This window comes from Psammomys obesus, unplaced genomic scaffold (assembly GCF_907164565.1).
Source record: "Psammomys obesus unplaced genomic scaffold, mPsaObe1.curated_primary_1811, whole genome shotgun sequence".
Classification (NCBI taxonomy): domain Eukaryota; kingdom Metazoa; phylum Chordata; class Mammalia; order Rodentia; family Muridae; genus Psammomys; species Psammomys obesus.
In genome coordinates, this window is record NW_026594263.1 from 1,509,826 (window position 1) to 1,528,000 (window position 18,175).

Sequence of the window (18,175 nt, forward strand, 5' to 3'; positions counted from 1 at the left end):
TCCTTCTTTGAGACAAGGTCTCCTGTAGCCCAGACTGTCCTTGAACTTATCTTCTTGCCTCCACCTCTCAAGTGCTAAGATTATAACAGACAGGTACCACCACACTCATTAAACCCCCTTGCTCCCCCCACTTCTTATGGCACTATAGATCAAACCTTCTGTTTGTTACTTTTCAGCTAGAAAAGAACTCAGTGAAGTCCTGAATGGTCCAAAACTCCCTCCCCTTGTTTTAAAGGGAAAGGGTTTGGGAATGAGGAATGAGAAAGCCAGGTCAGATGAGGAATGACTACTTGGGGGGCTCACACAGCATTAGCCTTCCGTTTATATCTATGCCAGCCTCTGGGTATTCTGTCCAAATTGACATCTGTGCACAATGAATTTGGCATCCTGAGTGGCAAGATTAAATAAGGTATGGAAATTGGGGCTCAGGAAGCTAGAAAGCAGGGGTATGTAATGTTAGAACAAAGTTTTAAGAATTGAAAAAGAACAGGCCAGGATGTGTGAATTGGACAGAGAGCGAAGTGTGTCATTCTGATTTAATGTGGGCAGTAATTGGGAAAAGTCATCTTGAGGTTTATGACTTAAGAAAAATAAAATTCTGCTCAATTGCATGTGTCCAAATGATAGCTGTGTGTTCTACAGGAAGCCCAGATTGAATGAAATAACTGATATGGGGTGACATCCTTGGGAACATGGTAGGCTCAGAAGGCTCAGAGGCTGTCAGAAGAGAGACTAAATGTTCATCAATAGCTTGTCAAAGTGCAGAGATATTCAGACAGGGATGGTAGTAGTAAGTAGCCCCTAAGAGGTGTAGAGGGAAGCTGGGATAGACTTTGTCCACACAGCTGTAACGGAAGTCTCAGGACTAGTAGAGAAGCAGGCATTGAAGAAATCTTTCTTCTGGTGGGGTTGAAAAAGCAGACTAAAAGAATGTAGCCTTGCCACCTCACACTATCTCCTTTTTCTCATGAAAATACTGTTGGTTTGTCAAGCTAAAAGGTTGCAAGTGGATTATTAAAATGTAGTGTGGTGACTGAGGAGCAGGAAGAGACCCATCTGTGTTAATTTGGTTCCTCTCTGAGCCTTCAAAGAATACCCTGACTGTTTCTTTGGAGCATTCTTGGGGTTATCTTTCTAAATCTACCTTGAAGCTAAAGTTGGGTGTTAATAGTCATTCATTCTGTAGCTTTCATTTAAAAGAGCAGGACACAGTAGGAAGAATGGCAGGTTGGTTACAAAAATTTCCTAAGAGCTGTGTGACTTTGGACAAGTTACTTGAACTTGCTGAGTCTCAGCTTCTTTACGTGGACAGTGAAGTATAAGAGCACAAGAATGTTCTTCGTGGAGGGATTATGTGGATGACACACCATCACGGATGTAGCCCTTACCAGGAGTTCAACAAATATTGGATAGACTAGCAAGTTTATTTTTAGAAAAAAGAGCAAGTTTATTGAAATTTCAAGCTACATCTGAAAAACCAAAATCCAAATCCTGGAGATATACAGCAGGATAAGATGTCAGAAAGTGGAAAGTATTCACTGTCACAGAACTCCCTTACACAAACTTCCTGGGTACATTTCCCAGGCCCCCAAGGGATTAAAACTATTTATCCTTCTTGTCCACTACAGGACTCCATCCTTTGATTAACCCTAAAGTTTCTCATGAGAATTAAAAAACAAAACAAAACAAAAACCCCAAAAACAAAAAAGGAAAAAAACAAACCAAAACTCAAACAAAAATGTGAAGTCTAAACTGATCTTCTGTCAACCCCATTCTATATAGTCAGCACCAATGAATGGTGGGTTTGGCATTCAAAAGAAGACTTCACTAGTGGACAGATGGAGGAGGGTTGCAGCAGCAAGGCATCTGTGGCTGCATTGTGAGGCTGGTCCCTCCCTCATATCTCAAGTCTTATTTAATCTAAAGGACAAGCTGGATCAATTTGGAAAATGAGCACAGTCAAAATATTAGCTTTAAGAGATAAGGGACCAGTCAGTACTCACAAAGCTGGTTAGGCCCTTCAACATGTAGGTGTATGTGTATATGTATACATCACTACACTAAGATACAGATCTAGCCCTATGGGTATAGATATATGCATTTATGGCTATATAGAAAAACTATGCCAATACTAACCAAAACAGAACTTTGTAAGTGGTCATCCCAAAGCTGTAATCCCACACTGGGCTGTGCACAAAGCCATGCATTATACCATATAAACCAACAGAAGGCTGACTTGGCTCGATCTCTCCCATCTCTGCCCCTGCCTAGGCAAGACAGAGGAGAAGAGAGAGAGGTTGCCTCTGCTTAAAACACAAGTGGCTTCTTCATAGGAACAGTCATTGTCAAGGTGAAGCTGTGGAAGATGTCCATGGAAATGATAAAACAGACCCCTTATACTTTCTGGAGTACACTGGCATTACCTCTCAAAACTACTTTCTCCTTTGCCAGCTGTAACTAAGTTGCCCGGGCCCTGGAAGGCCCCGGGGCCCGGTGGCATGACAAGCTCACTGGCTTGGGGTTACCAGGCCTCATGCAACTCAGTCTCCAGAGACCTACTCTTTGTCAGGGGTCTGTCACTGGAATGGACCCAGATGGCCATGTCCTTGGGACATCTCTTGGCACCAGCTATGCTAGGTGTAAAGTTCTCCATATGAGATGATGCTTAGGGAGCCAAAAACAAACTGGAAAGAACTAGGTAGAACAAGTTGTGGCTCTGCCCACCCTGAGGACAGAGCCACTTACACTGCAGAATCACCAGGGGCTTCTGGGGCTTCTGGGGCCTCAGTTGCTGGCTCTTTAGGGCTCAGCTGGGACTGGAACTTTTCCAGCTGCTCCGGGCTTGCCAGGGTCTTCAGGAGGGTGTTCTCGCGCTCCAGCTGGGAATTTTTCTCTACCAGCTCACGAATCTGCTCCTTTAGGACCTCCACCTCCTCTCTCACAGCATACATCAGATGATTCTTCACTAGATCCTGTCATGGAACAAAGTTATCCATTAGCCATCATGGCCTCTCTGCAGCACTGTCTCCCTATTAATCTGTTGCACTGCTCTTTATGCCACCATCATGCAGCCTTTCCACAGCATTATTGTGCCTGAAGCCCAATTCTTCACACCCTCTGCTCTGAAACACTTAAAAGACTCTCTTGTTCAGGAGAGATGCAGAATTCGGGCCAGGGTTGAGAGCTCAGCTTTGGGCCAGGAAGAGTCCCTCAAAATTACTAATGACTTTCAAGTATGACTAGGGTAAGAGCTCTCTTAGTTTTCCCTGATGCGGACACAAATCTGGGGTATGCCTACAGTGCACCCCATATTATTGGTCTGCTTTATAAATATTTTCCAAGAGAATGAAATATTATCTCCTAAAATACCACCTATTTGACATTTCCTCCTCTGCACATAACCCAGTACATCCAGTAACAATTGTCTTGCAGACTCAGCTAAGACATAGGGACCTTGTTTTGGGAAAGGGACAGGGCTTGCTACACCCTTTGGATTTACTCAGGGATAGGGAACTGTGAATTTAAGCTGCACAGTAAAGTTGAGGAGCTTCTCACTGCAGGAAGCCTCAAGCTTCTGCAGCATTTTGGTTGCTTGGTGGAGTATAACCTCTCTCTAAAGTTAAAGGCCAGTAAAAGGGTGGGGTGCTTTGCTTTCTGTCTCCTCCTGACCCCAGCCCAGGCTCTGCAGAGAGGCACTGCAGTGCAACTGCATCCAATGAGCTCTGGTCCCTGCCACTGCAGTAAACAGACAAATCAAAGAGTCCCTGCTCTCACCTTGCACCATTCAGTAGGGAGCCAGAGACTGTTGCAAAGCACCGGCGTGGAGGAGGAGTTAAATAAGAGTTAATCTAAGGAGGGCAGACTGGGAATGCCCTAAAAGGTATTCCGATAATTGTACTCTAAGGCCTCCAAGGAGGATGGGAGGCTGGCAGTTGTTTTCCTTAGGGTCCTGGCTAAACACTTTTGCATCCACTTCCTCAGACCTGTCCAGAGTTACATAAGCTGCAGCTAAGTCAGAAGATGGTAATGACGCAGTGATGCCACTCACCATGGCCTGCTCAATCTTGTTGTCTAGGGCCACCACGCTGGCTCCGGAGGCACTGCCAAGACAAAAGGCAAAGCCACCCATCAGTCACTGTAAGTACAAGGCAGCTGTGGCCGAAGTCCTCCATCTGCCTAGGGTCTTCCTCTCTCCTGCTTCCCTGGCCTGAGTTCCATGCACTTTAGTCTGTAAGTCCCTCTCCAGCCCCTGCAGGAAGCTGCACTTCTCTAACCCCGTTAGCCTTAAGTGGGAGCCTCCCAGAGTTCCAACCGATTGGAGACCCGCGCGGTTTCTGAGGCCCCGGCCTGAGCGGCCTGCTTTCGCGAGATTTGCAAACAATGGAGCGCGCACCCGAGGGAAGCCCCAGTTGCGGGCACCGAAGGTCCCAGACAAACCTACCGAACTCCAAACCTAGCTAGGAATTCCTTCTCGATTCAGAAGCTTCCGGCCTTCTCCTAGGCGGCGCACAGCCAGGCCCTGCCCTGCCTAGCTCACAGCCCTCCTGCCTTCGCCGCGGCAGCTGCTGGTTCTCACCGCGCAGCAGCCGAAGGGACGCTCCCGCAGCAGATCCCAGCGCGGAGGTGATCCCCCCCTTCCTGCGTCTCCTACCCCCGCCCCTTCCCAGGATGCTACACCGCGGGGAACAGGGACCAGAGCAAGGCTGGCTAGTCAGCTCTGAGATCGACCTCAGAGCCCAGCCCCCGCGGGCTACCTGGCTGGCCTCAGTGGTTACCTGTTATCCAGTTTAACGGAAACCACATCCCCTCCAAGCAGAGAAGAGAAGAAGGAGATGGAGAAATTGTGCAGTTGATAGACCGCCACCTCCATAGGGGTCTGATACATTTCGGTGTTCATGATTCAGGCTGCCGGGGAGCTGTGGCTGGTTTGGGTGGCGCTGCTATGGGATAGGCTCTGGCACCACAGTTCCGCCCTGGAGCTAGGACTGCAGTGCTGACCCTGAATCAGGCAGAGACTTCCAAGCTGAAGTTGAAGGGAAGTGCCTCCAGGGGTGTCACCTAATGTGTCACAAACTCCACAGCCGCCAGTCCAACCCAGACTCAGAGATAATTTCGGCTTCTGCTTCTTTATATAGGAGGAGCCGGCTGCGTCACATGGCGTCAGGGGCCATGCAAATGAGTCTTGTACTGGGCTTTGTGGCCCAGTTAAACCACATCACCTCCCTGAACCTTACTCAGGGACTGTAAACAGTTCAGCACTTTCTTGTTCCAATTGGCACCTCCAAAGAGGACTTTGGAGGCTGGCAAAAACTAAACTGGAGCTGACTTCTAGAGAAAGAAAAAATGTTCTAACAGGAGGTAGAAAACATTCAGTAGAGGGCGGTGCTGCATTTGAAAGCTTTACTGGTGCCAGTCGGTGGCTCCCTCTAACCAGCTTTGCAATGCTCTCTTGTTACTCTCTGAATGCCTTCCCCTACCATTCATTAGAAGTCTCACTTTCTCCAGCTGACTGGCCCCTCAGTCAATCTCTTTCCTTGGACACAGACTTTCTACTTGCATTTTCACTCACTGATCAAAGCAGCTGTCCTCTCACCCAACCAGATGCTTACCCGCCTGGTCCAAACGCCAGAACGCACTCAAGCTCTTCCTTGAGAAATACCAGAATGGGATAATGGGTGGCCTGCATATGATATGGTATGGCTGCATAGTAGGGAGCGGTAGGTGGGTGACAAAGGATGTTGAAAGCAGACAGGGTACTGGAGTTGGCAATGGAGTGACAACAGATGTCAGTCATTTTTTTCTTTGGTTTCTACATGCTACTCTGCAAAGAAAACACACTCAACACCATTACTTGAGAGCTAATGTTCCTATTTCTTTTTATTTTATGTGTATGAGTGTTTTGCTGCTATGTATGACTCTGCACCTCATGAGTGCCTGGTTGGATCCTCTGGGACTGGAGTTATAGAAGGTTGTGAGCCACAGTTGCAGGTGCTGGCAATCTAACAGATCTTCTAGAAGAGCAGCCTTCCCTCCAGCCACTTATTTATTTATTTACTTATTTATTTATAGACAGGGTCTGCCTATGTTGCTCAGGCTGGTCTCTAATCACACTAAATGCTGGGATTATAGGCTGTACCAACAGGATTTGAATAACTATTTTTTTAAATTGTTACTTTCTTATAAACAGCAAGCTGAAGAGAAAACGACATACCAACGTGACATATAAACTGCCTCAGAAAAATACCTTCCTGTGATGATGTAACAGTATAAACAGAAGCCCAAGTAAAGGAAGATTTAGGGTTTCTCCAGGTGTTCACAAGCTGAGAACCCTGAAGCACTGACAACAAGGGGAACATGTCTCCCAGGAATCTCAAAGTGCTGATAACAGTTCCATCTTCATGTGTGTATTTCTTGTTTTTTTGTTAAACTTTTGTTTCATTATTCCTGTAAAATATGAAATAATGAATGATGCAGGGAATGCAAAGAAAAACTCCACCCCTGGGCGGAATTTTGCCAAACTATGAATAAATCCACTTTTATTTGCAAACTTTTGTTTTATTTAGAAGATATGGAAACTAAAATAATATGTTATGGACCTAAAGTATCTAGTACTAATGGGTCCAACTATATATACATATATCATTGAAGAGTACTTAATGATGCCATAAGGAAATGAGGTTATTGTTGTCTAATAAAAATTACACATGTTTGCATCAAAATATAACATTCTTTTTGGCATTAAGAAGAAAGGAAGGAAGGAAAGAAAAACAATGAAAAAGAAGGTGGCATCTTAGTCTTAGGGTTCTTTTCTCCTACTCCTTCCTAAGAGACTCCACCTGGTGGACAAAATTTGAACTGCAAACATAAGGAACAACATGGGGAGAGAAAGGAGTAAGTGATGCAATCACCAATACTGTTTACACCAACTCAGGACTACAGGAACATTAGGTTCCACCAACATATACAATAGATCGCATGATGTTAAGGTAAGTGCCCATAAATCAGTGCTCCACAAACTATGGTCCAATTAAATGTTCTAGTGCAACTGTGCTGTTGGGACTTCTTATCAGCAAAGGAGGTAATTATTTGCTTCAGGATATTTCTCTTAAACAGGTACCTGGTACTGATATCCTGGCCAAGGCTCCAGCCAAGCCCAATCTGAAGACCTTGACTTCCTCCTGGCTTTTAGTGCATTTATGCTTTTAGTGCTGAAAACAGTAACTGTTTTCAGCTATGAATGAGGCTCTAATGATAGATTTTAATGGTAACATATTCAATGCTAGCTGCTGTTGCAAAGAGCTGACCAATGAACTCTCCAAGCAAACAGTTTGCATAAGCCCATTCACACCATCTTAGGTGAAAGATAATGCCAACCTCAGGTCATTTTTAACTCCAGACTCTATAAACCTGCTGTTTGCAACTACGCGGTGCACAGTAGACAGAATAAAATAAAATATAGACAGTATTTCTAGGTCATCAAGAATGTTATCTAAAGAGAGAGAGATAAAAAAAAAAAAAAAAAAAAACTCTTGCCAGACAGTGGTGGCAAAAGACCTCAATCCCAGGACTTGGGTAAGCAGGGGGAAAGGATTTGAGTTTGAGGCCAACCTGGTCTACAGAGCAAGTTACAGGGCAACACAGAGAAACCCTGTCTTGAAAAAGCTCAAACCAACCAACCAACCAAAACTCCTTTTAAATTAGCAGCTTTGCTGCTCTTGGAGTTCCCTGATCTATTAATCTGCCCTCTGCCACTTAGAGCTTTCTTTGTCTGACAGAGTTGGCTTTTTTATTCCTTTGTTTGTTTTTTTTTTCCTGAACTACTGCTACTTACCCCAAGATTCCAAGGGGTATGTTGAAAAGGCAGTGGGAAGTAGGGATAAGATGGGTAAGCAGAGGCAAAATACTAGCAGGAAAATTCGGTACAGGACAGAAGTAAAACAACCACTCTGTTGCAGATTCCCTTATCTGGAAACAGTAACAGAGAAACCTAGGTAGTTTGAGGAGAAAAAAAAAGAGGAAATAGGGCTTGCTCAAAAGGTTGCATAGAATTGCTCACTAATTATATTTCAATTAAAAAACAAGCTGAGTTTGAGATTCACTGGTTGTAATAGTTACCATTAATGGTGCACTAGCAATGGGCTGACACAGCGGTGGCTGCACCACAGACCCTGAATTATAGGCACTACCATTTACAAATGCAGAAATTGAGGATCTGCCTACCTTGCCTAAGATGACAAATACATTGCAGAGCTAAGACTCTAGCCCAAATCTACTGACATAGAACTAAGCTTGTTTTCTACTATACCAGCTATTGGATAATCGTGGGTTAAGAAGTATGTTTACCTGAAAAAAAAAAAAAAAAAGAAAAAGAAAAACAAACACAGAGGTTACTGAAGTTGGAGGAATGAATTGGAAGTGTCAGAGAAGGGTAAAGAGGAAGAAAGGGTGAAGGGAAAATGACTCTAATAATGCCAGCAACATTGGTGGTATACAAAACATTCTAAAGCCAACTTTGAATTTTAAGCATAGCCAGCTTTTCTGATATTTGGGGATGGGGAAAATATGCAAACTGTTCCTAAGAGCTTTAGAAGAGGGCCATGTTCATTCAGATCAGTGCAACATACAGTTAAGAAGTCCTCAAAGTCATGTCAGTTTAAGAAATTGGAGCCACTAATCTAAACTGGTAGTTCCAGAAAAGCATGAATATATAATAGTGTGTGTTCCAGAGCACACACTCTTCCGAATAGTGTGTAGTCTTGGAATAACAATCCCAATGTAGTCAAACATCTAGTTTTGGGGCTCCCACTTACTGGCATTCTTAATTAAATCTACCCATTTTTTTTCTTCTTCTTATTGTACCTAATCTTTAGAATGAAGTCAATAAGAAAAACAAGCTTTGCTAGGCATTGTGGCACATGATTTTAATCCCAAGAGGCAGGGGCAGAGGTGCAGAGGCAGGAAGATTTCTGTGACTTCAAGGCCAGCCTGGTATATGTAGTGAGAACCAGGCCAACCAGGGCTACACAGAAAACCCTAGTCAAAGATGGAAGGAAGGAAGGAAGGAAGGAAGGAAGGAAGGAAGGAAGGAAGGAAGGAAGGAAGGAAGGTTATTACCAAGAACTTAGTTTCTTTTTCTCTGACTGATCCACTATTCTGTAGATTCATCCCACACTTAGACCAATCTCTCTTCTTGTATATGCTCATAGTTCTGTTAAGTAGGCTTCATCTTAGTTTCCAATGAATGACAGGATCCCAGGGTCAGATGAAGGAAAAAAAGTGACTTAAACGTGTCTATACAAAGATTTTCTAATAACAAAGACAAGGGAGATTAGGAAGAACCTAAAAGGTTATTTTTCTTGTTAACCCTTAGCACATGAGAAAATTCCTCTGCTCAAAACAGTTGGACCAAACCTTGGAGTGGGTGGAAGATTATACAGTACATTATATCCATTATCTGGTCAAATACTTCTTATCTCTGTGTCCTGCCTAAGTGGACTCCATACAGGATCTAATAACTTAAGGCTTCAACAACCCAATAATAACATCAGCATTAGGAAAAATGCCTAAGCCTCTTATACCCTGTAACTTATGAATATAGCCTAGATCTAGAGATAGAATACCAGAAGCACTTGCTGATGAACCTTCACTGGCTTTCACCTTTAGCCCCAAACATAGTACTTTGCAAATGAAGCAGATATAACTTGCCCTACCCCTCTCAGGGGTAAACTCCTAAAAGAGAGTATTGTAATGAGGATTGAACCAACTCTCATCATTTCAGGAGTCCCTGGAAGGTAGTTTATTACTTGAGCTGAGAGAATGTGGTCACATTCCCATTGGTCTGTTCTACTTTAAAAGACAAAGTCATCAGGACAATAGCTCCTGCTACTTGGGGAATCTCACAGGACAGTAGATAGGTAACTGGGAAAAATTCTAGCAGCAGAAGCCTCACATGGGATCTCAGCAAGCTATGAAAGTGTGGAGAGCAGGCCCTAGTGGGTGTGGTCGGTTGGAGGAGGCAGTCAGGAGGAACATCTTACTTCCCTTTTTGTCACACTTGAAGCATTGTGTACCACACAGCCAGTAGGAAACTATAGGCAAGTCTTCTGTATTTTCTACAGGGAACGTTCCACCCAAGGATTCAGCAATATTGCTAGCAAAACACAGGGTCTTATGTCAGGAGAAGCAGAAAATGACATGATTCTAGAGGTGTGGGACCAGCCACAAAACACTGGGTTAGCAGCTAGAAAGGGAAATGCAAAAAGGATATTGAATGCCAGAGCATTAGTACAGTGTTAATGGGATGGGTCAAAAAAACAAAAACAAAAACAAAAACAAAAAACCTCCCCACCTACTCCTCCACCACAGCCCTCTCCTATCTGAGGCTCTCTCTAGTTCCGATCACTTACTTGCCCCCTTTCTTGAAGAGGCTGAGGAAATAAGGGGGGTGAAATTCCATGGTATCTGTCCTTGTTTCCTTTTATCTTTTCCCCTCTTGTTCCACTCCAATGTGTGAGACGATAGACAGGAAGGCTACTGCTGCTTACATAGTTATTTTGACTTTATGGAAAATCCCCAAAGTCCAGAAGGAGAGAAGCAAAAAAAAAAAAAAAAAAAAAGACAGGGACAGAGAAAGTGCCTTGTTCCCTGTAGAGCATGTGAATTGCCTTGCATGGCCGGGGCCCAGAGCCCTAACTTTGTTGGGCAGGAAAGTGGGGGGAACGTAGATGCAAATGCAGAAAGTAATGATGTTGGGGGGGGCAAGGAGAATCCTGGTGGAAAGATACTTTCTTGGAGAAGCAGCTCTAGCAAATGATTTGGGGCACACGCTGATACTGGATGATGACTCGAACAATGAATTGTACCTTTCAGCTCCCTCCTGGACAGGGTCCCATATGAACTTCACAATCTCCGAGTGACACTAGGGATGGCAGGTCGAACTGAAATCCATTTAAATAAGGCATTCTGCTCTACCTGGCCCTCATTCACAGAAGTTAAAAACTGCTCTTCTCAAACCACCTTTGTTATCCAGACTTTGATGACTAACTATCGGGAGGTCTTGTATCAGAATCTCAGCAGGACTGGAAATACTGATGATTTATTCAGAAATGCAGTTTAACCTCAGTGGACCTTAAATTTCATGAACCTTGTGTCTTTTCCCTTTATGCCTGTCTTCTTTCCCTTTATGCCTTGTGGCAGGCACAATCAATCTCCACAATTTTCCCAAGCCCTTTTCTCGTTTTCCCTCTTACCAATATCTATCTGTAAACTTCCTGAAAAAGAAGTTTGTAAAATTAATCTAGGTAAAAGCAAACTGGCAATACAAGATATAAGTTATGCTTTCTTCCAGAATTATGTTCAGTTTGTGACAAGTTCAGAAGTTCTTCCTACTGTTAGACCTTAGTAAAAGGTTTATTTAAAAAAAAATCCAAACAAAACAATACAGGAACAAATGGGATGTGCATTGGATGTAGGACAGGAGCCTACCGCACAGGGCCTCTGAAAGACTACCTAGCAGTGTATCAAAGCAGATGTTGAGACTCATAACCAAACCTTCGGCAGAGTGCAAGGAATCATATGAAGGAAGGAGGAGTTGGTATGATGTGGAAAGGATAGGAGCTCCACAGGACCAAATATATCTGGGCACAGGGGTCTTTTCTGAGACTGACACTCCACCAAGGACCATGTAGAACCTTTGCTTGGATGAAGCCCGTGGTAGCTCAGTAATCAATTGATTTCCCATAGTAAGGGGAACAGGGACTATTTCTGACAGGAACTCAATGGCAGGCTCTTTGACCTCCCCACCCCACCCCGAGGGAGGAGCAGTCCTGCTAGGCCACAGAGGAGGACTTTGCAGCCAGTCCTAAAGATACCTGATAAACCAGTATCAGATGAAAGGGGAGGAGGTCTTCTCTAATCAGTGGACTTGGAAAGGGGCAGGGAAGAGATGAAGGAGGGAGGGAGGGATTGGGAGGGAATGAAGAAGCGGGATACAGCTGGGATACAGAGTTAATAAAATGTAACTAATAATAAAAAAAACTAAATTAAATAAAAAAAAAACAATACAGGAATTAAGGTTTGGCACAGGAGTGTAGCTTGAAGTTTATGGGAACCAAACCATTACCACCTTCACTCCATAGTGAGGGCTGCATCTTTCTTATTCCCTTTCTGTCCTCTCTGGCTGTTGCTTTCCTAGAGCCAGTAATAAAGCAGCCACAAAAAAAAATAAAATAAAAATGGAGTTTTGTAGTTTTGTAGTTTTTTCTTAAACTGTGGTTGACAGAATCAAGAAGGGTTTGTAATGCAAGGCCAACATGGGGTTCCCTTCTCCCTGCCATGTGCTTGGCTTTTATCCCTCAGACGGTTCTCACTCAGTCTTATTCTCATTTTGTATCATTTATGAAGGAGATAATGAGGTTGTTTGCACCCCACCCCCAGGCCAAGAGCCATGTTCACAGAAGCAATTAACCATTCTCTAAAAATCTCAGTGCACTGTAGCCTTACAAGAACTGGGGAAAACAAGAGTATAAATGGCAGATAAGCATATTTGTTTATCTTCCTCAGCTTATGCAGGCCAAGGAGACAATGGTAGGGCCTTCTTCTTGCCCTCATTGCTCTGTGAAAGCCATCTGGAGAGACAAAATACTAAATCATTTTTTTTTCTAGCAGTTGCCAAGGTTACTTTGATTGGTACATCAAAGACTTGGGGCTACTAGAAATGCTTAGGAGATAAAACCCAAGAGGACTCTGTTAGGGTGGCAGAGCCAACAGAAAAAGGGTTTGCTAATAAGGCAGAAGACCTTGTCAGGGAGGCAGAGTTAGGTTAGCAGGCAAGGAGTTTGTGAAGAGGGCTCAGGCTCTAAGGCAGAACACCTGGCTCCATTATGTGTCCCACAATAGAACAGGTGACCTTTGAAGTGATACAAGTTCTCTAAGAAATATAAGGATGGTTAATAATGCCAGGCTCTTCAAGGCTTTCAGCTCCTGAAGCCACAATGGGTTTTATATTGTGCTCAGTAAAGCCTCCTTTACATACAGCAGAGCTATTCACCAAACACTCACTTGAGGTGAATCCTTGGGCCTCTTTTGTGGGACTCCACAACTTGTGGAGAGAGGCTATGAAGATTTCAAAGGGTCTGGTCTGTTATACCCTACCCTGGGGCTTCCTGAATGTGAGAAGGCAGCCCAGAAAGAATAGGAGGCAGTGGTGGGGATACAGAGAATTGTTGAGGAGCAGGGGTACACACCTCTTAAGACAGAACACAGAGAAATAGATTGAATTATTGGTTGTGCAGACCCCCCCTTCTCCTTGCAACCATGGGAACAGTGCCAGTGAATACTCAAAGGAGTGATGGGAGTAGTTAAGGTAGGCCTCTCAACTGTTTAAGAAATGCTGACAAGAAATACATGTACCTCAGGAAGAAAGAGAAAAAACAAAACACACTCTCATATTCTCTCTCTCTCATGCAAACATCTTCCTCAACCTTTCAAACAGTCTTATTCCCAGAGACAGGGAAAGCCATTCCTTCTACAGTCTCCCTTCCTTAATTTGCTCTTCTGCTGTTTTCAGCTTCCTTATGTCCTCAAAGAGGTAGTAAGATGACAAGATATAACAAGATGACATAAATGAGAGTTTAAGTCAGTATCAAAAGTCTATTCTAAAATTCAGAACTAGCTATGTGCTATGTAAAAGTCACAGATGACAAGATCTTAGAAGAAACTTGGAGTGGCATTCAGATGGTCACTAGAGAAACCAGCTTTAAGCATTGCACACTGGGAACAGAAAATGCTTGGCACTGCCAGGACTATAGTTTTTAAAGTTGTCAATCATACATTATAATGGAGTCTTTCAAATAAAGGAGAAAAAGATATGTGCCATTTGTGCACAATAGAAATCATATGGGATGTGTGAGAAATGACTCCACACATTCTTCCTCAGGACAGTTCTATTTGGGCCAGTCCTGGCACAAGTACCTTCTATGACCAGCTACCTCTGAGTGTGATTTGGAGAACAGAGGGGAAAAAAAATTCATCTTTGTTGAATCTTTGTCTGTTTTCCAGACCTGCCTATATAAGGTGGTGCCTATAAAGACCACCATCATGGTCATGACTCTCAGTCTCAGTGATATCTTCTGGAGTTGAAGAACTAGAAAAGTTCCTTTACGTATGGAAAGCAACCCTAAAGAAGCACCACACATAGACACTAATAGTTCAAGTGCTTCTGGATAAAGTAAATTTTCCAAGTACTTTCTGTAGCAGGTGGACAATCTAAGTAAGAACATAATTTAGACTCACAGAAAGTAAATCTTGACAGTGGCCATGAAGGAAAAGTGATGGACCTCTCTAGTGAGCTGCTCTGGCTCTAGTTTTGTCAGGAGAAGGGAAAGGTTATTTTTTAGGTCATCTGGATACAACTCTTTGACATTAGTCCAAGGAACTGTTTTAAAGGACTGCTGAAAGAGAAGCACTAAGCACACATATACGCATTTATGCAAATATCCCATCCAGCCTTTTACACAGTCTGATTTCTAGAGATAGGCGTGAAAAGACGAGCCTAATCTTCCTCTTTTGCCTTAAGTTAGCAGCTTCCCTATCACTCTCAGTAAGGTAATAAGACTACAGTATGTGACAATATAGCAAGACAGGGTACTTTAATTCAAGTCAGTGCTCAAATCAAGACTAGCTACCTAATTTTCAGGTTTCTCACTGAAATTTGATCAAACCACAAGAGAGCTATTATTAAGGGGACAGTCCCTTAAAAAAAAAAAAGATTCCCTGCACTCTGCCCAAAGTTTGGTTATGAGTCTCAGGATCCTCTTTAATACCCTGCTGGGTAGAGTCTTTCAGAGGCCCTCTGTGGTAGGCTCCGGTCCTGTGTTCTCCCTCTTCCAATGTCCATCCTGTTTGCCTTTCTGAGTGAGGATTGAGAATCTTACCCAGGGTCCTCCTTCTTGCTTAGCTTCTTTAGGTGTACAGATTTTAGTATGATTATCCTGTATTATATGTCTAATATCCACTTATAAGTGAGTATATACCATGTGTGTTTTTCTGTTTTTTGGATAACTCACTGAGGATGATCTTTTCTAGGTCCCACCATAATTTCTTTGTTTTTAATTGCTGAGTAGTATTCCATTATGTAAATGTACCACAATTTCTGTTTCCATTCCTCCATTGAGGGATGTCTTGGTTGTTTCCAGATTCTGGTTATTACAAATAAAGCTGCTATGAACATGGTTGAGCAAATGCCCTTGTTGTATACTTGAATATATTTTGGATATATGCCTAGGAGTGGTATAGCTGGATCTTGAAGAAGCACTATTTCTAATTGTCTGAGAAAGTGCCAAATTCATTTCCAAAGTGGTTGTACAAGTTTATATTCCCACCAGCAATGGAGGAGGGTTCCCCTTTCTCCATAATCCAAAGACCTGGAAGGGTCTGGAGCTCCACAAGGAGAACAACAGAACAAAAAAAAAAATCTGGGCCTTAGGGGTATTTTCTGAGACTGATACTCCAATCAAGGAACATTCATGGAGATAACCTAGACCTCCCTGTACAGAGGTAGTCCGTGGCAGCTCAATCTCCAAATGACCTCCCTAGGGGGAGTAGGGGCTGTCTCTGACATGAACTCAGTGGCTGGTTCTTTGATCACCTCCCCCTGAGCGGGGAGCAGCCTTACCAGGCCACAGAGGAAGATAATGCAGCCAGTCCTGATGAGACCTGATAGGCTAGGGTCAGATGGAAGGGCAGGAGGACCTCCCCTATCAGTGGACTGGGGAAGGGGCATAGGAGGAGATGAGGGAATGAGAGTGGGATTGGGAGGGGATGAGGATGGGGCTACAGCTGGTATACAAAGTGAATAAATTGTAATAAATAAAAAATTATATTAAAAATAATTCCAGTTAAAAAAAGAGGGGGGGAATAGCCCCAAACCTACTCCTTTTTGTTGTTTTATGTCTTTTTTTAAAGGGACAGAGGTGTTGAAACAGGTTCTCCCTATACAGCCTTGACTGGCCTGGAACTTTCTTTGTAGCCCATGTTGACATTGAATTTGCAGAGATCATCCTGCTTCAGCCTTCTGAGTGCTAGGATTACAGGTGTGTGCCACCATGACCAGCCTTCCTGAAGTACTTTGATTTGTATCTAAATATTGGAGAACTTTGCCTTTTTGTTGTACAAAATTGTCTTTGTAAGGCACTTCCCAGCTGTCTTTGAGAATTCTTATCCTGTGAACCTGCAGAGGTTGGTAATGAGAAATCACAAGGGGCAAGAAAGAACTCAGGCCACAGAATAGGAATGGTATAACTTTTTTGGAACATCAGTCTGGCCAATGAATAAACTTCAACTTCATTTACAGACACTAGCTCTACGGAAGGCTCTTGCTTGCCATCTACCCAGTCAAATAGGGGTTGGGTAGTTTCCTAGATTTGCTGTAGGTATATTGTTCATGCCCCATCAGCACCTTGCTAGGGATGACTACAAAAGACTAGTTGGGGACTGTTTGCTGCATACATGCCCATTCCTACCTTGATCCAAGGTTGAATCTTATCTAACTCTATCATCACTATTACCCTATGCTATGATTTAAGAGTCTGTCTCTGGCCAGGTGGCTGTCCCAACTGCCGAGCAACTCCCCCTTCTCAAGGGGTAACAGGAGGAGAATTCACTGCTTTCTGTGATATGAATATGATCTGTGACTTGTATTTGGGCATTGTATTTCATTCTTATTTTTATTTTTTGCTGCTATATTTTGGGGCTTATAAAGCAATAAGCAAATGCCATCCTTTCCCCCAAGGCCTGGACTTCCTGGTTGCCTGCTAACAACAGAGTGATCTTGTTGACCTTTTCTCTTCTGCAGTTCATTGATACAGTGTTGTGGGTGAGATTTAAAAAGAGTGATACTTTGGGTCAAAAACCTTGAAAATCTTAGTGTTGGCCTAAAACACCAGTTAATATGGTTTGACTATAAAATTACCCCAACAGACTCATGTGTTGAATGTTTGGTCCCCAACTGGTGACACTATTTCAGGAGGAGTTTGGACCTAACTGGAAGGAAGCAGGTCAATGTTAGCCTGCCCTCTGAAGGTTATACCCATTCACCATCCATTTCTTTCACTGTTTGCTATCTACTACTAGGTGAGTGGCTTCTGCCACATGCTCCTGCCACCATGTTCTGACTAACCATATGTCTAGAGTCAATGAAACCAAAGACTATAGACTTGTAGCTGTTCTCAGGTATTTTGTCAGACAGTGATGAAAAGTATTACTATATAACTAGCTCTCAGCCCTTCCTGACAACATGCATGTGAAACAATGAAGTAACCATATCAAAAACAGAGTTCTTTTAAAGGCCGAAGAAGAATGTATGTATAAAGCACAGAAATAGAAAATTCAAAGTGCCAGCATAGATTTTCTTTGAACAAATTATAGTCGTCTTTTGTGCCAATAAACAAAGACAGATGTGCCTGGGTCATTGTGGGTGGAGATTTTGTGGGCATAAAATGCTTTAGGAGCCACAGACAAAAGAGTTGGTGGGCCTAACCATGAACATCTTCTTGCCAAAGCGCATACACCTTGAATATAAGATGAACACTAGCCTCTCTATCCTGGGATAGAACTCTAACAGCAACCTAATGAATCCTGGTCAACAGTTCTGACATCCTGTTATTTGTTGAAACTAATTATACTGTGGGGTTTGTTAACAAAGTTGCAAGAGAACTAAAGCAAATACAGACACTGAAGAATAGCCAAGTATATGGAGTTATTACCTCCATGACTAAGAAGAGATTTTTAAAAGCTATTCATTCCCTGGACTTCCTGGAAAACCAGGGCCTGAGTACAGTTAGGAGATAACCCAGAAGGTATCTGTCATGCTACCAGTGATACTCTATAGGCAGTTACAGTAATAGATTTGGCACACATACAGATACTTGTCCCTCAGGCAGATGGTAATGAAAGAACAGCAGAGAGGTAGTCCCCTAATGTACTTTTTTTTGAGAGATATTATAATACCCATCCTTAATAAACTTTGTCAAAAAGAAAGAAAATTATGTCAGGAAACCAGAATACTTTTTCCACATTGGCTACTGGCTATCTGGAAGACTACAGAGATGGCTTCTAAACACCCTATGTTGCTAGATCTTCATCCTTAAAAACTGAACTGTGTTCTTCCCTACATATA

At 43.1% G+C, this 18,175-nt stretch overlaps 1 protein-coding gene across 4 annotated transcripts in view; it reads right to left on the reverse strand.

Annotated features, from left to right (window-relative positions):
- Positions 1 to 1,422: 1,422 nt before the first annotated feature.
- Positions 1,423 to 18,175, reverse strand: part of Tsc22d3 (TSC22 domain family member 3) — a 65,112-nt gene continuing 48,359 nt past the window's right edge. For 2 of the 4 annotated variants that reach the window (XM_055618384.1, XM_055618387.1), the window contains exons 3-4: positions 4,049 to 4,100; positions 1,423 to 2,972 (exon numbers count right to left, since the gene is read on the reverse strand). In XM_055618384.1, the coding sequence (XP_055474359.1) occupies positions 2,742 to 2,972; positions 4,049 to 4,100 (283 nt within the window). In that variant the 3' untranslated portion in view covers positions 1,423 to 2,741. Of the gene's footprint in view, positions 2,973 to 4,048; positions 4,101 to 4,441; positions 4,614 to 4,775; positions 5,117 to 18,175 lie in introns of those variants that run through there. The other 2 variants (XM_055618385.1, XM_055618386.1) reach the window with 2 other exon arrangements.